We start from the raw sequence: 21548 nt of genomic DNA, 5'->3' as shown, positions 1-21548 counted from the left end.
GTCATACTGCAATGGATTAGGGTCCTCTACTCCCAATAATAATGACAGTGAGCCTTGAGAAAGGCCTTGATCTAGCTCTTTCACCAATCCCCCTTGCTTTGCTCTTCCTTACAGAGGCAGAAGCCTCTCTGGGTCCACTCTTGATTGAATGGAAAACTGCCTTCTGATCTTCTTTCCTTTCCCTGAGTTATTTTAACTGAATGATCAAAATATTACACATAAAAGGAGATCTTGACCTGAGTAGGAATGACCATACTAAAGTTCTATGACTCTGTTTATCCCAGAACACGATGGGTTTAGTGACCTTTCTTTTTTTTGAATTGAAGTCTAGTTGATATACAATATTACATTAGTTTCAGGTGTTCAATGTAGTGATTTAACAATTGTATACATTTTGAAATGCTCACCATGTAAGTGTAGTTACCATCTGTCACCATACAAAGTTATTACATTATTATTGACTGTATTCTCTCTGCTATAATTTTCATCCCCGTGACTTATTTATTTTAGAATTGGAAGTTTGTTCCTCTTTATCCTCTTTACCCTTCACCTGTCCCCCCCACCCACGTCCTCTGTGGCAACTACCAGTTCCCTATGAGTCTATTTCTGTTTGTTAATTTGTTAATGTTTCATTTTTTTATTCCACATGTAAGTGAAATCATATGGTCTTTACCATTCTCTGACTTATTTCACTTAGCACAGTCATCTAGGCCTATCCACGTTGTTACAAATGGCAACATTTCATTCTTTTTTATGGCTGAGTAATAGTCCATTGCATATATGTACCACATCTTCTTCATCCATTCATCTGTTGATGGACACTTAGGTTGCTTCCATATCTTGGCTATTGTAAATAGCGCCACAATGAACATAGGGGTGCATATATCTATTCTAATTAGTGTTTTGTTTTCTTTGGGTAAATACCCCGAAGTGGAACTATTGGGTCATACCATAGTTCTATTTTTAATTTTTTGAGGCACCTCCATATTGTTTTCCATAATGACTGCACCAATTTACAAGCCCCCCCCCAAATGTGCATGAGTTCCCTTTTCTTTATGTCCTTACCCACATGTATTATTTCTTGTCTTTTCAATACTAGCCACTTTGACTGTTGTGCGGTGATATCTCATTGTGGTTTTGATTTGCATTCAGTGGCCTTTCTTATCCTTAGGAATCTGCCTCACTGTGCACAGTGTATAGGCAGTGTAACAGACGAATTTTTAATTTGATTGTGCTTGAACAGAGAGTAAGCAAATTTGCATGTTGAAGCATTTGGATGCAAACTTTTCAGAATGGTTACTTCAGGCCATTCAAGCAGAAGGACCCCTTTAGTTCACAATAACCTATGCTTTACTTGGCTATCCTTAGCTTGTTTATATTTGTGGAGAAAAATCAGTGGCATAATAAATGCAAGGATGTGCTCAGAGAGAATGTGGCTCACTTGATTTACTCCAGCAGTGTAGTAAATAAGAGTCCAATTTAATATTTTATTGGATTTAAGTGATATCTTGGATTTCAGCAGTGATTGAAATGCATTGGATCACATCAGCTTAGCTGATTCTCAAAAAGCATGGAAACTCACCAGAAACTTTAATCACAGATTATTATACATAATTCCTTAATGCATATTTCAAAGAGTATTTGATAAATGCTTTAGTGAATGGGGCTGTGTTTATAGTAATGTTTGGACTGCTTTGACTGTGTTCTGTAGTGATGTCTGGGAGAATACTTAGGATGCAGCCGGTCTCACTTTAAGACTTAGCACATAACAGAAAGGAGCCTTTAACTGATGTTGGGAATACACTGTTCTATTGAGTACTAATACTAAGGTGTATGTGTTGATGATAGCCAGAGATTGTTTAAGGATATCTACATCAGTCAATCAGCCAATGAAATATTTATTAAAGTTCTATTACTGATTTACAAATATTTACTGAACAGTTATAAAGTCCAAGTGTTCCACATTTGCTAGCTCTTTTTAATCCTTGTGACATTTAGCAAGAATTATAATCCAATTTTGCAAGACCTAAGGAGATTAGACTCAATTTGTTCAAGCTTCTAGTGGAGTCAGAATTTGGACTGTCCTTAACCTGTCCAACCTTAAAATTCATATGATTTCCTCTTAGCCCGTCCTCATCAAGAAATCAAAGCTATATAAGCTATGGCCCCCTCCACATTGGGTTGACAATGAGATCTAAAACATAAGACTTAAGTCTCTAATTCTATAAAACACAGAGATATGTCTAAAGCATCCAGATGCCACCAGATCTGTGGCTATAGGAGTTTAGGGGAGAGGCATCAAAGAAGGTGACTAGAGCCTGTGGGGTTTGTGCTGCGTGAAGCACAAGCAGTGTGTGGATAGGTGAAGGGCATGGAGAGATTCTGCCAGGTAGGATGAGCTAAATGAGAAAAGGTGCAAAGCCGGAACATCAGGAAACCTGGGGGAGACATGCACTTGGAACTGAAGGTCCACGACAGACTAGAAAATGTGGTTTGTAAAGGTCGGTGGGTCCCGCTTATGGAGGGCTTAAATTCCAAGCTAGGAATGAGGACGGTATTCTGTGGTAAAAGGGAGCCAGTTGAAATTCCTACTGTTTGCAACAACATGGATGGAGCTAGAGGACATTATGCTCAGTGAAATAAGCCAGGTGGAGAAAGAGAAGTGCCAAATGATTTCCCTCATTTGTGGAGTATAACAACGAAGCAAAACTGAAGGAACAAAATAGCAGCAGACTCAGAGACTCCAAGAAGGAACTAGTGGTTACCAAAGGGGAGGGGTGTGGGCGGGCGGGTGGGGAGGGAGGGAGAAGGGGATTGAGGGGTATTATGTTTAGTACACATGGTGTGGGGGATCACGGGAAGAACAGTGTAGCACAGAGAAGGCAAACAGTGAATCTGTGGCATCTTACTACACTGATGGGCAGTGACTGCATTGGGGCCTTGGTGGGGACTTGATAATATGGGTAAATGTAGTAACCACATTGTTTTTTCATGTGAAACCTTCATAAGAGTGTATATCAATAATACCTTAATAAAAAATTAAATTAAAAAAAGGGAGCCAGTTGAAAGTTTTGAATGTAATGATTAAAGAGTGTTTTAGAAAATTAATCTGATCGTCAATTGGAAGAGGAAGTGACAAAAACTGGAGATCATTAAAGGGGTTCTGCGCAAAAGGGAGATAATGTGTGCTGGGTGCCTTTATAACCTCAAGGAGACCCAGAAGGAGCGTGGTTCTTGGGACTATGGCCAGAAATAAAACCCAAAAAGCTGGACCAGACCAAGGGGCATACTGACTCACAGCAGCAGGGAGCAGTGCTGTCAGAGGAAACCCCAATTGATGGTCAAGAAGACAAGCAAAGGTCAGAGCTGGAGAGGCAGTTAATAGCATTGGGAGGGTCTGAGAGGTAAAAAGCGGCTATAATAGAGAACTTGGCTGGGAGGACCCAGAAAAACTTCTGTTGGCAAGTGCAACACAGACGAGGCAATTGGTTCTGGACTAAGACTGTAGACCACCCAGAGGTCTGCTCACCACCGGATGTGGAGATAGGACTGCATACTTAGAGTGGACGTCAGGAACCAGGACCACAGGGTCTAAGGATGTTGACAGTCGAAACTGGAAAAAAAGATAAGAGATATTATAAAGCAAAATAGGACTTGTAGATTGCTGGTACATAATTAGGAATGAGAGCAGTGGGTGCGATAAGCCCTCTAGTCATTTTAAAAGCAAGTCATGTTCCAAAGGTTAATTTGGAAAGTAGTTATTTGGGCCTTGGAAACACATCATCATTAAAAACCTTTCTCCACAAGGAAATTTTTTCAAAAATACCAGTTTAATGTGTCAGAAATATTGCTACCCCTAGTAATACCATGAAATCTAAACTTACTCTGCCCTCACTCACTGTCTTCCCACCTGCTCATCAGTGTGAGTGTAAGCTATCCCTGTCTAAATCACCAAAGGAAGATTTTAGTCCAGGTGTCAAAATTTCTGAGCATCTATGGGTGTGTAAGCCCTTTTCTGAAGGTCCTGAGAAATAATTCCACACATGTACACCCCCAGTTTCCAGCCATGCATTTCTCCATCCTTGGTCCAGTCTAGAACAGTATACAATTTCAGGATTATTTGATCCTAAAACATGTACTCTTTTACCCTGCACTAAAACTCATCTTGTAGCTTCTCTTCCACTTTCCTGTGTCTGAAGCAAAGAACATAGCCCCTTTGAGATCTTTAACCCCACCTTAATGACCAGATCTCCTTTTTTCTCCTCTTTCCTCTTTATTTATGCAGATCCCTCTATATGGAAAATTAAGGACTACATATGTCATGAGAAGGTTTGGGGACATAAGAGGGCTGAAAGAGAATTCATGTCCATTTTGGAAGGCCAGAAGGACAGAAGAGGGCATTGCTCGGTCTCATCAGTTTTCTCGCAAGCCACAGTTTCACTTTTAATATTTTTAAATGTCCATAAACAAAGGGGATATATCCATACTTGTTATCTATGTACTTCATGTTATCAATGTCTTCTCTGTTTATTTTTATGTCCCTTTGGCTTTACTCCATGGTGTGCTTATGAAAGGGTTTCTCAAGTCCAAGTAATTTTAATCCTTAAATTAGAAGTAAAAGAATGGAGTCAGCAAGAAATATGATCAGGAAGTATAAAGAATCTAGCAGTGCATGAAGTGAAGTGATTTTGAAATGTTGTGGTTTTTATGATTGCTAAATCTTAGCAAATGCACCCTTTAAAAAAAAATAGACTTTATCTTTTAGAACAGTATTAAGAGTCACAGAAAAATTGGGTACTGAGTCCCCATACCCCCCTCCCCTAGATTGTCCTATTAAGAACTTTTATACATTAGTGTGGTACATTTGTTACACTTATTGCAGCAGAGATACAATACCATTGAAGTCCACACTTTTTACAGGTTTACTTAATTTTTACCTAATATAATTTCCCATTCCAAGATCCCATCCCACATTACATTTACTTGTCATATCTCAAATGAGATTCTCTGGGCAGTGGCAATTTCTCTGTCCTTGTTTTTGATGCCCTTACTACTTTGAGGAGTGTTGATCTGGTGTTTCCTAGAATGCCCCTCTGCCGGAGCTCGCGAGGTGTTTTCTCAGGGTGAATGGGAAGTGACTTAACACTGGTTGTGTCGGGTATGAACAGAGGACATGCGCCGGCTCCTACCCGGGCCACCCACCGCACGCCATGCCCTGTTGGCAATGCCAGCAGTTGTCCCCGCGGGGCTCGGGTCCCAGGGCGGCGAGAGGTGACGAGGGGGCGGCGCCTGCACCCAGTCTCCTGCGTTCCCTCCGCGTGCCGCCTCCTGCTTCCGGGACTGGCCCGTCTCCCCGCAACGGCCAGACGCGGAGCCCCGACTCCAAGGACGCAGAAGCCACGGTGCGCGAACCGCGCTGCGCTCCTGTTTCGGAGCCTTGGGAGCAGCCACTCGGTGGATTGTACCGGCAGGAGACTGAAGCTGGGGAAGCGCCTGGTGGTCCTGCAAGCCAGTTCACCGCCAGGCTGCAGTGCCAGGAAGCTGGGCGTACCCCGGGGCACCTGAGCAGAGGCCAGACGGAAAGCACCGCACTTAGGTTCTCACAGGCACTGATGTCTTAGAAGAGTAGGAAGAGTCTGTGAATACGGAAAGGGAGAGAGAATGGTTCAAAGTAGAAGATGCAACGTTCCCTAGTGTCATAAGCCTGTTCCTGCAAATCTTGGAAATGTCAAAGCTGGGTCGATGCGCAGTCCCTGGACACTCCTCAGTGCTTTCCCCTCCCGACAACGCCAAGTTCATAACTGCCGCACAGACTCTGTGTTGCCATCTAGCCTATGATGTCCCAAATCCAAAGGACAAGCCATTAGGAGGATGCTTCTTTATTTTCCCTGGCAAACAGCCGAATGCCACCCTGGGCTCCTAACAATTTGCATGTTTCTCAGATGCTTGAAAAATTAAGCAAAGTCATGTGGGATTTTTTTGAAACGATGACTTAACAATGCCCTACCTTTGTATGTTTTAGTTGTGTATCTCTTTTTTCTTCACAGCATTTAAATGCTTGTCCATTTGGCATCATAAAGTCTGTGGTTTATGTACTAGTGGTGACTTCTAAAAGTCACATCAACTCAGTTGTGAGTATATTTTCCACCTAACTTGTTTTCTCATTCACAGCATTGGCCTATTCAGTAAAGCTTTCTGTGGTAGGAATTGGTGAAAATGATCATTTTTAAGTCTTAAAGAAATTTTATATCCATCCTAAAACTTCTTTCACAGGATCACAGTTTTAATTTATTAATTCTAGATTTGACCATCTCTGAATTGTCGGATAACTGCTTTTGACAAATGATTTAATTTGCCCTTTTCAGGAATTTGTTAACTCATCTCAATTTTTACAACTGGTATTTTGTCACTGGCTACCTGACTTGTTTATTTCTCTTGTAACTCAAGTGTAGTTTCACACCAAGTATAACCCTATGGATTTGGTGATTTTTAGGGAGGTATTGTTAGCATGATAAGAAGCAAATACATCTCATCGTAAATATTATATGCATAGAATTGGATTTAGCATGTTGAGATGTCAACTCTCTTTATCCATTAATCTCTCTTTACACAGACTATCTTAGAACCATATTTTCCTCCATGGAAATTCCTTTTTAAAACATATGATCAGTTTCAAATTTAGCAATACTTCTTCAGTTAAAACTTTCCTATCTATGATAACTGCATGACTGGCACTTAACCTCAAATGTCCAGTGGGCAGTGATTATATCAAAGTTGAGTAAGATGGCCTTCCTGCTGCTTAGCTGTTTACAGACCTTATTATCAGAGTGCCTTTCTCTGGGAGGTTCCCACAAGGTGATTAAAGCTGACTTAGATTCTGACTTACTAAGTAGAATGTATAGAAGAGCAAACAGAGGTTCCCTTTTGCAATACCAGCTTCCAAAAGCTGCAACATCTTCTCCACAGGCATGTTTCTCTCTGAATGAAACAGCTAAATGCCGAAACAACTGCCAGTGGGATCAAGTGAAATGGGCTATGTGTATGAGGTTGTCCATTACAGTTTCCTGTTCTTCATGAGGTATCTTAGGGGGACTAATTGTCTCCAAGATTTGTTCTCAAGATAATCAGGGTGGATGGTTTTGTAATTTGTTGGTTTGGTCTACTTGTTCTTCTCTTGGTTGCATTTATCTCAAGACTCACTTGTGTCCATACATCTGTGGCCCCTTTGAGCATCACACCAGTTGGCTTCCCCATCTTTTGGTTGAGATATCTATTTGCATTTTTAAAATGTATTTATTTCCAAATTTAATATAGAAAAATCAGAATACAGAGACAAGAAGGAACATGATTACCTAGAATTACCTAGTCCTCAAGATGATTACTATTAGCATTTTGTCCTCTGTTTTCCAGATTTTTTCTTCATAGCCTTATACATATAAACACATTTATTTTTGAAATGGGATTAATGTTAATTTACTCTATAACCTGTTTTCTCATTGGGACATGTGATATTTTTCAGGTCAATAAATACACATGTGCATATTCTCATCATATATGGATGTGCCATAATCTATTTATTTGATGTTCAATTTGATTGTTTCCGATCTCACTATTTTAAATAATACCACTATTAACATCTTTGGGTAATGATTCCTTTTTCTGTATAAAATGTTGAGGTTCTTTGAGAATTACTGAGACTAGCAGGGAAAATCACAGTGAGGCATTGCATGTTCTTAACAAAACTTAAATCATTTTACTTCCATGGAAGAATGTTTTAGAAGAAACTAAAGTTGAAAAAAAAAACATTAAGAGCTCTTTAATCTTTAATGTTTTAAAACATATTCCAAAACAGCAACTATCAGAACCATAGGTAACTACACTAAAAGCAGAAAACTTCTGTAGAAAAAGAGTACATAAATTATAAATGCATAACAATTAAGAACACAGAGGAATTCTAGAAATAGATTCAAACTGTTGAAGATTTTCTAAGTAATAGGAAAATTAATTATAATACAACACATTTTGAGATCACTGGATATAATGATGGAAGAGAAAGAAAACTGATATGTATAAGCACAAATTATACAGTTTAATCATATCAAAATAGAAGTCTGAAGAGTATTTGGCCCAGCTATAAGTAATGATCAAATGGAAACCATCAAAGACAACAGGAATATTTTCATATATTCTTAAAATACCCCTTAACATGATATAATGTGTGTGTATATATATATGTGTGTGTGTGTGTGTGTGTGTGTGATATAATAAAATACATAGCAAAAGGAAAGCAAGTGAACAAAAAGTATATAATTAGTAAAAATTTTACTATATAAAATACAGAAAAAAAAACAAAATGTTTTTTAAAAGTGGATGAGGCCATTGTCCTGATTGTAGTTAATAAGTGTCAAAAGAGACAAACTCACAAATATCATAAGTAACTTATTACATGGGAAAATGCATATTCTTACTAGTAACTAAATAAGTACAAAGTAATCAAAGGGGAAAAAAACATTAAAATTGCAAACATGGCAAAGTAGTTGGAATATTTAGAAACAGGTATATGGTAGCCTGGTAACTTGGCTTTGTCTTTCTGGAAAATGAACTGGCAATACATAATGAGACTTTTGACATAGTTCATAACTTTTAATTACTGAGTCATTCCACTTTGCGTTATACACCCTGAGGAGAGAATATGAAAAATAAATAAATAAATATTTATGATTATAAAACATTTGAAGCTACTCAAATTATGAAAATTAAGTGAGAATGATTTTTTTGTTTGTATTTTTATGTAGTATCAAAAGCCTTAATATACATTATCTCATTTAGTCTTCAATGAGGAAATGTGCAACAGAGGTCACACAGTTGGGACTGGAAACTAGGAGCTCTGTGGAGGCAGGAGTAAGACCTGGATGTAGGGTTAGGAGGCCTGGCTCTTGGTTCTGTATCTTCCAGGTGTGTGATTTCAGCCAGTTCTTATCAATTCTGAAAACGGGTCGCAATGCTCAGCTTCCTTAGCTACCAGGTTTTGATTGTAAATAAAATCATGCATGTAGAAATGAGAGGGCAGTTATTGAGGTTGCTGCTTTTGGAAAACGAATCTTTCAGTGGATCTTCAAACTGCACACCAAGAAGCAGGGAAGTTTTGAACACTTTCAATCAGCAACAGACCAATAAAACCAACAGCCCAAGAGCAGTGAAGGCCAGGTTCAAAGGGACAGAGTGGAGTCGTAATTAGAGAAATAAAGTGGATTTGTTTTTTGTTTCTGCTCTGTGGGAGGCAGCAGAGTGCAGGGGGAATTTAAATACACCTGCTCATTTTTTTTTTTTATTGAAGACATTTTGCAAACATAAAAAAAAAAAACCTTGGAGCACTGGGAAACTTATAACCTGGCCTGTGGTTTCCAGCTTCCTCCTTCCTCCAGCATCTTCCCTTTTATAACACAACTCCCTGTGACACATGGCTCAGATTTAGCCCTGGGGATGCCCCACCCCACCATGAAACCGCCCGAAGTCCTTTCCGCACGTCGTCTTTTCCTTCTAGTTACACAAAATCAAGGCTAAGGCTATCTGCCATCACCACCTATCTACCCTCCCTGAATTCCTGAAGCTCCCTTGACCCTCCCCTTTCTGCATCACCAATGAAATGGGGGTGGATCTGGCGGAGATACACACTGTAACCCCGGGTGATAAGGTACTGATTCCAACTGCCAGTGAGGCTGATCTAGGGCAAAGTCCATGCTCCAGCTGGTAAAGAAGGCTTCATGACTGAGTCAGCCAGCATGAAAGCAGTAAGTTCGGGGTAGAATGAGGAGGTTTCAAACTAGTGTGCTCTGGGCTTTGGGTCAAAGACAATCATGGAAACAGCAACAACATTGCGTGTGTGTGTGCGTGCGTGTGCGTCTTCACCCCAGTGCTGTCCTATCCATTATACCACTTGTTCATGAGCCCTGCCTCCCCAGACCTGCCTTACAGTGGACCCAGACCCCTAGGACACTTGTAAATCTAGGTGATTTAGACAAGTTCCATAATTTCTCCAGACTAGATTAAATGCTAGGTTTGATCAGATTCAATATTTTATCATGTGTGCACATTTTCTTTTATTACATTATATAGAAAATCATTCTATTTAATCTTTTTAGCAACCCTGTGAGGAAACTATTCATGGCCTCACCTTACAGAGCAGGAAATGAAGATTCAGCAATGTTAATGACTTCCGAGGGGTGCAAGTAGGTGGAGAAGCAGGTTTCAAATCAGGTTTGCTTGACTCCAAAACTCCTCCTCCTCCTCCTCCTCCTGCGCATGCTGGAGGGAGACTCCCCCACCAGTGACCTGGTTGAAGGTAGGGATTTTTGCAAAATTTTTCTCAAGAACCCAGAATGGAGGCATGCCCCCAGCCCTGTGGTTTCTGAGCCCCTTCCTGCCTAGTGCAGTGTTAGTTAGCCAAGGCACCACGGATGTCTCTGTGTTGTGTTTATATGCAGAGGGAGGCCAGCATTTTTTCTTTAACATGTGTTTTGTTTTCCATAGAGAGGATCTTTTTTTTCTGACAGTTTATTCTTTCCAAAGTTTAGGACAACCATATGCTCTTTAGAAGAAAGTAAAGCTTTCAACAAGGAAAAGTTTTTGGCTACTCTGCCCTTTTGCAGTTCAAGTATCATTCAAAACATCCGCTGCTATTATTTTGTTTGTCTGTGGAGAATATCAGTGGTAAATTTGAGATAAATAAGAAGCAAAAGATCTTCCTGAACCAAAAAGCCCAGTCAGTACCTAGCCATCTGAAAAGATGTTGCTTGTTTAAACATTGCTGGAGTAATAGAAAATCTGTAGTAACACCCCCAATTAAGATGCAGCTAACAAAAAACAAAAGTTCAGAGACCAACTATTAAACACCATATTAGAGTAGCTCCTTAGTTCCTTCCAGTGGGTTCTGAACTGTTTTTGAAAACCAAGCACTTGTTCCGGAGGCACTTAACAAGGTCATAACACAGTTTTCACAGAAGACCAACAGAGCCTGGAATTTATTTTGGATTTCTGGCTGCAAGGATAAGAAACAGCAAAAGAGAGAAGAAAAAATAAATCTTTGTGGCCAAATCAAATTAAGCTCTGGTGGATATTCATGTGCACAGGTGGGCAGCAACCCATTAGGGCAAATATGCAGTAATTGTGCTCAGCGCTCTTTTCCATAAATACAGTAGTACTGAACAATGTAATTCCACTATCTGAATTTTATTATGTATTTTCTTGTTCTCCTACCTTTTTTTTATGATTCTTTTTGAGTGTGTGGTAAAATTAACCTATAATGAAATACCTATCTTAAGTGTACATTCAGTGAGTGCCAAGGAATGCAAATACTTGTGTGCCCCAAACCCTTATCAAGATGCACAACATTGCCATCATCTCAGAGGCAACTGCTGTTGTTAGTAAGTTAGCTTTCCTTATTTGGGGACTTCATATAAGTGGACTCAAATGTAGTTTTTTGTGTAAGACTTATTTGACTCAATGTAATGTTTTCACTCATTATCATCCATGTTGCATGTATCAGTAGCTCATCCTTTTTATTGCTGAGTAGTATTCCATTATATAAGTTTTCTACAGTTTGGGGTTTAGAGGTTTTGGATGGCTGTGTGTGTGTGTGTGTGTGTGTGTGTGTGTGTGTGTGTGTGATCCATTTTCCTGTTGATGGACACTTAGCTATTTCCAGTTTTTGTCCAAATAAAAATTATTTGCTAAGAATATTCTTGTACATGTCTTTCTGTGATACATGTTTTCTCTTGGGTACATGTCTGTACATGTAATTGCTGAGTTATAAGGAAGATAAATGTTCAGTTTTATAAGAAATTGCCAGGTTTTTCCTGGTTATACCACTTTGTACCTCCACTATCAACATATGAGAGCACATCTTTGCTGCCATTAGAAGTTAGCAGAAGTGTCTCATTGGGGTTTTTGCACTTCCTCATGATTAATGACAGGGCTTCTTCGTGTGCTCACTGGCCATTTGTGCATCTGCCTTTGTTAAGTGACTGTTCAAATCCTATACCCATTTTTAAATATTGTGCTGTCCTATTATTGAGTTACTGGTGTTCTTTATATTTCTTAATATATGCAAATATGTATATGAGACTCTCCCCATTCCTGGGGGTTGAGGCCCGAGTTACTTAGTCTTTCTGTCTATATTTCCCTCCAGAATGATACCAGGGATCCTCCTTTATTTAGTACTGTACACCCAGTGCCTAGGATGGCCCCTGAGCAGATGAACTGACATTTGGGCCCGATGTCCAGACACAGTGTTCTTGAACGTAATGACGTGATCAACAAGGAAATTCGGTGTTATCCTTGAGCTATAAAGTACACTTGACCCAAAGGACTCAGAGTACCTTGAGGGGATTTGTTCACCCAGGGGAAGTACTGGTGGCATATCTCATGGGCTAGCCTAATTTATCCCCTTTTATGAGCTTTCTAATGCAAGCCATCACTCCTGTCTAACCTGCCACATTCTGGGACTAAATCCCATCCGTTTCCAAGTCTTGGGTTCTAACCAGATTTGCTTAATGGATGATGAGAACATGTAGCTGTGGACCATTATGGGTAACCACCCAGCTGATCCCACTAGGAACCAAGGTTAAACTCTTGGTTCCCACAGACATTGGTAATGCCTGTCTCCTGCCTGGCTCTGCTCCACACTAGCAGGCCCACCCCCAGGGTGCTCACCGCCTCTCTGAGCCCTCAGCCAGGGGCTTCTCCCCCCTTTGATCTTGGGGCCATTTACTGGGTCCTCGTCCAGTTGGCTCCAGTGTTTCCTTTTGGGGGTATGCACTGACTGGTCATGGTCAGCATCCACATCTGTAGTGAACTTTGCAATTTACAGAGCATGTTCATGTCTATTTTCTCTTCTAGGTCTTCAGTCTTAGTTGCAGCCCCCTTTTTTTCCCAAAGGAGGTGGCATAACGAAGTAATTTGATTGGCTCCAGAATATAGAAGTCACCCTCATGTGGCCTAGACATTTCTAAGACTCTCTCGGTCTTGCTCAAAGAATATTGGTGCTTTCTTAGCTCTGATGGGTATATGTGAGTGGTGTTTAAAAGGCTCCAAAGATTTTTACAGTTCAGAAACTTGGATTACATCTGTAGTTAGAAATTCAGTGACCATACCATAAACATATATGGATAGTTCCCAACCTTTTTATTCAACCACCATTGAGTGGGGTGAGCCCCACCCCTCAGGGATCATATGTTTTTTTAAAATGTCCACCAAAAACTGTATTTATTGGTTTATTTTACCTTTTTTTTTTCCCATCAGACATGTACTTTCTAGTTAGTTTAGAATCAGGGTCAGATAATTTGGGCCCTCACTGGGCTGATTTTATTACAGTCAAAAGACGAATAACTGGTACATTTCCATTTCTGCAGAGCTTTTTGAGAGATTAAAAAGTTCATACACTGACCCTTGCAAAATGGAAGTAGAGCTTAGTTCTTATGAAGAAGAAGCCCCGCCTATCATACCTCCACTCAGGGACTAACCTGAGTCTTCAGTGTCTGCTGCCTGGGTGGATGGAGATGGGCATTACCGACTTTAACCATTTACTCTGTGATCTGGGCCTCTGCCTAGCTCTAGAGAGAGTGGGGCTCAACCAGCCTCACCCTAGTATTTTCTCAGCAGCTGGATGATTTGGCTTGTTTTCCATTCCATGAATAGGATTTGAGACCATGCATTTAGAAAAACAAAGACATCCCCCTAAGCATTACCTAAAGGTGCACGTTTTTAAATGTCATGGAACCAGAGCTTTTACATCATGTCAGTAATTGTCTCATTCACATTGTACTTTCAGAGCATTATGATGAGTATTCTAAAGGCATGATGGGTTTCTAAATTGATAGAATTAATAAAGGTTACTCTATATGCCACTTATAAAAGAGGAGTTTCAGTTAGGGAAAATGGTTACTTTATTATGTGTGTACATATTACATTTATTATCTTATTAATCGCTATTGGTCTTGATCTTCTTTTGTAGGAGAACCAGCAGAAATCCACCAATGTCATTTATCAGGCCCACCACGTGAGCAGGAACAAGAGAGGGCAGGTGGTTGGAACAAGGGGCGGGTTCCGAGGATGTACCGTGTGGCTGACAGGTATGCCAAGCTGAGATACATATATGTACATATATATTTTAAAATTTAAAACTGGTGTGTGATACACGATTTTAAGGAAATTAATATAACATATTGCACAAGTTACATGTTTATTTTAACATTAGAAGGAGGCTGAGAGCTGTCATAGAAAGCCAAGGTGTTAGTCCTAACTTGACCATCAGTGACAAATAGGACTTTAATCAAGTCATGGAACGTCTCTAGTTCTCAGTTTTGTCCTCTTTGGCAGAAAGGATGGGACAAGTTAATGATGTCATTTGCATTTGGCTCTAAGGAATTCCATAATTTTTATGTTTGTTCCTAAACATATTACTGACAGTTATGAATGGGGCTTTCCCAATTTGACATCAGGCATCTAGCTGTCTATAAAGTTACAGATATTTAGACATATTTTTTACTGTTTTCTGATGTTTTAACATTCTAGGGGATTATTATACTTAGTCTACAAAAAGCAGAAGCATCTGGGCAAGAAGGAAACCTTGTGACTTCCACTTAGCTGAGGATTGCCCCTTGTATACAGAAGTATCTCACTCCTATTGATGTGGCCAAATGAATCTCCCTTTTCTTGTGTTTTTATAGCTTCAGAATGTAAACACTCAGGGTTAGTGACAGAACTGAAATGAGTCCTGGGCTGTTTTCTTATGATCTGAGTACAGGGTAGAGGAAGTTGATTCCTGGGAATGTAAGTCTGACATAGCCTGGACTCAAAAGGAAAAACAAAGTTCATTTCATAGACACGGTATTTCAAGTGGAGATGAGCCAGATGCAGGGTTATGTTTTTCCAGGTTATGAGATGAACTTGTGGGTTACTATCCGCTCACAAATGCCGATTTATTCAAATCTGATGATAATTCCAAGGACTAAGGTAGGCAGGGACCTGCCTCGTACCTTTCTTGCTATCCTGAGCCTTTCCCACTCCTGTCTAAATTAGTATCATTCTTTTTTGAGTTTTTTCCTAGTACCTGTGGCACTTGCCTTTGATTTTCTGGCTTTAACAACTTTTTCCAGCTTCCATGGTGGAGACAGACAGTGGGCAAGGCACTTGCTATATTCCAACAGGCAGTATTCACGGGCATGATTCTGGCAGTGTTTCCCCCACCTCCCTCTAAGAGACCTGATGTGTAGCAGTAGATGAAACACCTGTATTCCAGATGTCGCCCTCTTCGTGAGATGTTTGCCTTTGTGTGTTTGTCCAACTTTTGTATTGGGATATACACAGAGAATCCATTTTTTTCTAATGTGGAACACCCTTAAAAAGAAAAAGAGAGTTGGTAGAAGAGGGAAAAAACCCTGCCTTTTCTTACTCTCAAAGAAAAAGTATCTTTTTCCCAACTTATTTTATATTCTTATGTTACAGAGATAGGCTATTGACTGAGCAGAACAGAAAAACTTAAATTCTTTGAGTCTGGAGTCTTGAATTTGAGCCCCAGCTTCACCTATATTCACTGTATGACTTTGTATAAGCCAACTAACCTCTTTGTGCCACAGTTTCCTTATTTGTAAAATGAGAATAAATATGGTACCTGCCTTATGGGGTTTCGGCAGAACTAAGTGAAATAAAGCACGTATACACTGAATGGCCCATACTAAGCTCTCAGCAAAACTAACTGGTGTTAACCTAAGGTATTAAAATAAAATGCCAACAATCTAGTTTAATACACTTACTGTGATTCAACTCTGAGGTTCCTGAGAGCTCTAAGTATATCTGAAGCAAAACTAAAGGAAACTTCTATTATTTCTCTCATTTTCTGATGAGGGAGAACATACCAGAGATTCAGGAGTCCCATTTCTTCTACCTCATGCCTAGAAACAAATTCTAAAAGGAATTTATTACCTAAGTCTTCATTCAAATGAAATTGATTACATAATAATATAATATACAATATCTTCAACAATGATTTGCAGATTGACAACACATTCTTCATGTAGCCGTTACTTCTAAAGATCCTCTGTGAAGGCCAAGGACATGACATTAAAATATGGAAACTATTTGTTTACCTTTTGTAGATCCTCTCTGTCCTTCTTCGTTCCTCTCTGAATTTTTCCATCTTTTTCCTCTTTTTTCCTGCTCTCTTCTCTGTATTAACTTCTTGACTTTCTTTTCTTGCCCCTTAACTTTTCGTCTGTACGCTTGGGCACTGCTTGTCAGTGGCTTGGCACAATGGCATATTCTTCAGGTTCAGAGATCTTTAGGACAACTGAATTTTTAGAGGACTGCTTTTCCACCGCAGTTCAGATTTTGAGCTTTTAAGTAATCTTGGCAGTTTGCCTATCTTTCACTTTCTCTTCATGCTCTCCCTCGTATAGAAATGAAAACGTGTGTTCCCAGTCACTGTGTTTTGAAACCACCTAAAAGGCACATGGTAACTGTTCTCATGTAAAGAAAGACTCCAGACACCTAAAAGTGTATGGAAGCTCTAAGTGTATCTGTAACCTAGCTCAGGATGACTCTCTGTCTTCATGTTTTGAGAGTCATTTTGGAAAAATCTTGAAGCCAAAAAAGGACTCTCTTGTCAGATGGCTGTTTAGTGGCATCCACAGGGAGATGGGCCTCCCTGTCTCCAGGGCCGGCTGTTCCCTGCACCCAGGCTGACTGCTGTCAGGAGGACATACTAAAACACTCACCAGATCTTCTGACTTTCTCTCAAGAGAAACCAGAATCTGGGTTTGTACACACATTCTAGTCTTTAAAACACTCTGCAGACACAATAGAGCACAGCAAAGACCATATATAGCTGCCCGAGTCTCCCTGATTATGAACCCCATTGCTCTGAAATGCTATAATCCTAGTATTGGACAAAGAGTTATTTCAAGACTTGAAAGACGTGCCAGTGATCAACTTGTGATAAACTATGCTTCCTCTAGAGTTTAATGGTTTTGTTTTGAAGTCAAATGATTGTAATGAGGGTTTAACTACACTTAAATCACTGTATCACGTCACAGTTTATCAACTGAAACAATTGAGGACAATGCCAGTCTTACCTTTCCTGTTCTGAACAGGTCTGTCTGGTGCCGGAAAAACGACGATAAGCTTCGCCCTGGAGGAGTACCTCGTCGCCCACGCCATCCCCTGCTACTCCCTCGATGGGGACAACATCCGTCACGGCCTGAACAAAAACCTTGGGTTCTCTCCCGGGGACAGAGAAGAAAATATCCGCCGGGTTGCTGAGGTGGCCAGGTTGTTTGCGGACGCCGGTCTGGTCTGCATCACCAGCTTCATTTCTCCTTTCACGAAGGTAACGATTCGGGAGGCACGCGGCTCCTGCACGCAGCGCTCATGCTCCCGGATCGCAGGGCAGAGGAGGCGGCGCAGGGGAGGGCGCAGAGGGGTTGTTCTATTTTCAATTTCCTCCGCTCTTTATTCTTCCGCTCACTTGCTCTCTCGTTTCCTCTGCTTCATATTGGTTATATAAAGCGGGCTTCCTTCCTTTCCAGATGCCAGGGCACCAGCTGACATAAACCCATCCCTGTTCCCATTCACAAGGTTCACCTGGCCAGGCTTGAAAGGAATAAAAAGTTAAACAAGAAAACACTCTAAATCTCTGTGATTTCACTTCTCCAAAAAGTCAGAATGTGTAGCTCGGTAAAGAAAACAGCAGTTCATTGCTGAAGCATCGGATTATGCATGTGCAATGTTCAAATCACAAGTAGAGCAGCATTCTTCTTGTTTGAAAACAGGAATTTCTGTGAGCTACAGATAAGACACTGTGTGCTTCGAACATAGCCTTCGAATGAAATGCTCCCCTATTGCCAGCACTGCCCTTCAGCATTTTTTTCCTTGGCTTTCTCTGAAAGTCTTTGAAAGAGCTGTTTCCTCTGGACTTTCTCTAAAGGACTAGCGTCCTGCCAGCTCTGTAGCATGCAGACCCCAGTGTTACCTGAAGGCTATCAAATACCAGAGCATACAACATTTTGTGATACATTTCATTGTGAAACCTCTTCTTACATGTTTAAGTGTCTTTTTTCTTTTCTTTTTTTTAATTTATACCTTCTTTTGTTTTCAAATTGTTTATTGTGGTAAAATACATATAAACTGTACTATCTTCACCATTTGTAAGTGTACAGATTAGTGGTCTTAATTAAGTACATTCACACATCATTGTGCAGTCACCACCACCATCCACCTCCAGAACTCTTTTCATTTTGCAAAACTGAACCTTTGTACTTATTAAATAGTAACTCCTGATTTTCTTCCCCCAATCCACCCCAGCCACTGGTAACCACTATTATACTTTGTCTCTATGAGGTACCTCATGTAAGTGGAATCATACAGTATTTGTCTCTAATATACATACTTCTTTTCATTGCTAAGACTTTATTAAGTGTATTTTTTCCAGGATCGTGAAAATGCCCGCAAAATCCATGAATTGGCAGGACTGCCGTTCTTTGAAATATTTGTCGATGCGCCTCTGAACATCTGTGAAAGTAGAGACGTGAAGGGCCTCTACAAACGGGCCCGGGCTGGGGAGATCAAAGGTAGCAGAACTGGCTCAGCAGCACCATCACCACTTAGCCACACACTGCTGCTTCTCAGCCTGTCCCCAGAAGTCTGGCTACAGTTGCAAAACCTGTTTTCTAAAATTGCATCTAGCATACACACAACTTTTTATCAGACCATAATATATTCTATATGTCCTTGGGCTTATTAAAATGTGGGTTTGTAGTTTTCAAGAGCTATCACCTCAGCTGTAAGCAATGAAGTTCAGAGAACTAAAACGGGTCTGTATAAGTGAGTGTACGTGTGAGTGGGAGGGTTTATGGGTTTTTCCTTCTTCTTGTCTTCCTTTGGGATTCCATTCAGCTGCAGAGGGCTTGGACTTAGCTAACCAAATTTTGAAAATTTGGGTCATTCTATATTGAAAATATAGCTTTTTTTATTTTAAATCCATGGCTAGAGGTCAAGGATGACCTTTTCTGTTTAACCTTTTCTGTTGTAATCGGAGTTCGCTGATTAACTCATTATTCTAACATATGCATTCTTGATTAAAAAGATTGTTTCATGGGTGCGGGTATGATGTTCAGCCTTCTGCCTTGCAGGGTTTACAGGCATTGACTCTGATTATGAGAAACCAGAAACTCCAGAGCTTGTGCTTAAAACCAACTTGTCCTCCGTGAGCGACTGTGTCCAACAGGTGGTGGAACTTCTGCAAGAGCAGGTGGGCTGGTTGCCCTTTTTTTTTTCTTTTTAAATTTAATAAAGTCACGAAAGGCCCTCCATTTGCTGAAGATTTTTTTTTACAGTTTTCATTTCAAATTGTTACCAATTCTGCTTTATTTCAGAACATTGTACCCCATACTATAATGAAGGGCATCCATGAACTCTTTGTGCCAGAAAACAAACTTGAGCAAGTCCGATCTGAGGCTGAAGCTCTCCCTTCATTGTCAATTACTAAGGTAAGAGGGTGCAGACTGGCCAGAAGGGGCCAGGCCTGCGGGCACATGGATATTTAGACTATATGTTATGTGGCCTGGCTGGTGAATACGCCCACTGGCAGGGAGCAGGAGGAAGTGGAATTCCCCACATGAGCCCCAGGGCTTTCAGTGTCATACTAAGAGTTTTGGGCCTTTAGGTTAGAGTTCATGGTTTGCCCAACTCAGTCAACTAGTACATTTAACGGGGAAAAAAATGGAGCCAAACCAGAATTTTTATGGAAAAAAGAATGTTCCAATGATTTATCTCAATTTGAAATCTTTTCATCACTCTGCCTTAGGAAAGTTCTAGGCTCAAACTAATCTGACCTCTAGATCATGGGTCAGCATTAACATATGGAAACACTTACAGCATAAAAGGTTCTGCCTTCATTCTCCAGTCAACTGAGTAAGAAAGAACTGCCCTTGGGCCAGAGGCTGGAAATCAGAGCTTACGGAAATGCATGGTCACTTGCTTTTTTGTGTTTTGCAGCTAGATCTTCAATGGGTCCAAGTTTTGAGTGAAGGCTGGGCCACTCCCCTCAAAGGCTTCATGCGGGAGAAGGAGTACTTGCAGGTCATACACTTTGACACCCTGCTTGATGGTATGTTTTCTTGTTTGTTTCTTACTCTTTATTATTAAAGAAAAAAACTTTCTTAGAGATTTTCACAGGAACAAAAAATGTTAATCCTTGGTTTGTAAATCTATTATGAAAATATTGAGAGCAATGATTGTATGTCCAATTGTATAACATATAAACTTGCATATGTAGGATTTTTTTGGTTCTCCTCGAAGAATTATTATTTCAAACGAAGGTTTTACTTTCACACAAAGCCAAGAGAAGGTTAAATCTGTTTCACCTCCACTTGCTCTGATATTCAGAAGGCAGGCAACGGCCAGAAGCACCATGGGCAGCTCCCAGGACTGTTCTGGGGTGGCCGCGATAACAGCACATGTTGCTGACTTGCAGGTGTCCTCTCACCCTCTGGGTTTTCTCTGTCAAACATTATTGCAGTGGTTGCTTCCCCTGGTGGATGCTAAGGCACCAATATTCATGCCCATACATGAAATACATCAGGAGGCTCCATCCACCAAACTGTAGCAGGGAACATTGAAGCAGTTTTTTGGGCACAGGCTGAATGGCTTTTAGAGAACTGATCTGGTCAAGGTCAGAACCATGTGTTACTTGGAAAAGTTGCAGACCCTCCTATGACCATTTCTTTCCTGGAGCTACCTGAGCTTATCAAATAGAACTTGTCAGTCTCAATGCCTTGGAGAAGAGCTGCTAAGTGGGAAAGGATGGTGGTAGAGTCACGCTGAATTTGTAACCCCGATCAGGGCTCCTGACCTTTTAGGAAGAAAAATAAAATCAGATGTTCTTAGAAGAGATGCTCGCGTTCTGGGCTTGTGCCTGTGCCTAGGGAATGGGACATAAAGCCAGAATCAGAACTCAAAAAGCCTCTGGCCAAATGGGCCCTCTCCTGTTGTTATTCTGCTCTGGTCTCACAACCCGAGGCCTTCATTTCTCAGGTGACATAGCATTCCAAAACATGCTTGATTTACTTACAACTTGCTTAACAATAATAATGTATATCTGCACAGAACATCTCCATTTACAGAGTATTTTCTTAGGCTTTATTTCATTTTGTCCTTTTGAAAGCCCTCAAAGACGGGCAGTTATTATCAGCCAACTTATAGATGAGGCATCAGATCTTAGGTTGAGTGCTTTGCTCAAGCTCATACCATTGGTAAGCAAGAGGTCTAAGACCAAAGATCAGACTCTCCTGACTTTAACCCCAGATCCAGAACTTTGCGCAGAGGCAGTAATAAAAAACATACTAGCGTAGGCAAAAACAGTTTGTTTCAAGAAGGGGACAAGGGGCATTTCCCTGGGTTAAGAGTTAATAGACTTTCTGGTAGATTCTTAAAGGAGTCTATGATCCAAAAAGGTGTAGACCAGCTAACGTAGATAACCCATCTGGGTAATTTAG

General features: G+C 40.5%; 2 protein-coding genes and 2 long non-coding RNA genes across 9 annotated transcripts in view; 2 read left to right on the top strand and 2 right to left on the bottom strand.

The window, feature by feature from the left end:
• Nucleotides 1–14129, top strand: part of MINPP1 (multiple inositol-polyphosphate phosphatase 1) — a 190887-nt gene extending 176758 nt beyond the window's left edge. For 2 of the 3 annotated variants that reach the window (XM_036924048.2, XM_057505868.1), the window contains one exon: nucleotides 4286–4484. Coding sequence is in view for 1 of the 3 variants with exons in the window: in XM_057505868.1 (XP_057361851.1) it covers nucleotides 4286–4307 (22 nt within the window). In the remaining 2 variants the exon portion in view is untranslated. Of the gene's footprint in view, nucleotides 1–4285; nucleotides 4485–14011 lie in introns of those variants that run through there. The other variant, XM_036924047.2, reaches the window with a different exon arrangement.
• PAPSS2 (3'-phosphoadenosine 5'-phosphosulfate synthase 2) overlaps nucleotides 1–21548 on the top strand; it is an 87370-nt gene that overhangs the window by 44275 nt on the left and 21547 nt on the right. For 3 of the 4 annotated variants that reach the window (XM_036924042.2, XM_036924039.2, XM_036924041.2), the window contains 6 exons: nucleotides 14012–14129; nucleotides 17148–17383; nucleotides 18485–18623; nucleotides 19185–19303; nucleotides 19428–19541; nucleotides 20050–20161. In XM_036924042.2, coding sequence (XP_036779937.2) covers nucleotides 14012–14129; nucleotides 17148–17383; nucleotides 18485–18623; nucleotides 19185–19303; nucleotides 19428–19541; nucleotides 20050–20161 — 838 coding nt within the window. Of the gene's footprint in view, nucleotides 1–8769; nucleotides 9792–14011; nucleotides 14130–17147; nucleotides 17384–18484; nucleotides 18624–19184; nucleotides 19304–19427; nucleotides 19542–20049; nucleotides 20162–21548 lie in introns of those variants that run through there. The other variant, XM_036924038.2, reaches the window with a different exon arrangement.
• Nucleotides 9973–17244, bottom strand: LOC130684576 (uncharacterized). Its single transcript, XR_008998906.1, has 3 exons — nucleotides 17130–17244; nucleotides 16773–16788; nucleotides 9973–10332 (listed from the first exon to the last, which is right to left on the bottom strand). It is a non-coding gene; the product is annotated as an uncharacterized LOC130684576 (long non-coding RNA).
• Nucleotides 15316–16470, bottom strand: LOC118931476 (uncharacterized). The gene is made up of 2 exons (XR_005032403.2): nucleotides 16146–16470; nucleotides 15316–15396 (listed from the first exon to the last, which is right to left on the bottom strand). It is a non-coding gene; the product is annotated as an uncharacterized LOC118931476 (long non-coding RNA).

The sequence above is a fragment of the Manis pentadactyla genome, chromosome 8 (assembly GCF_030020395.1).
Source record: "Manis pentadactyla isolate mManPen7 chromosome 8, mManPen7.hap1, whole genome shotgun sequence".
In the NCBI taxonomy this organism is placed as follows: Eukaryota; Metazoa; Chordata; class Mammalia; order Pholidota; family Manidae; genus Manis; species Manis pentadactyla.
This window is presented reverse-complemented; position numbering and strand designations above follow the sequence as displayed.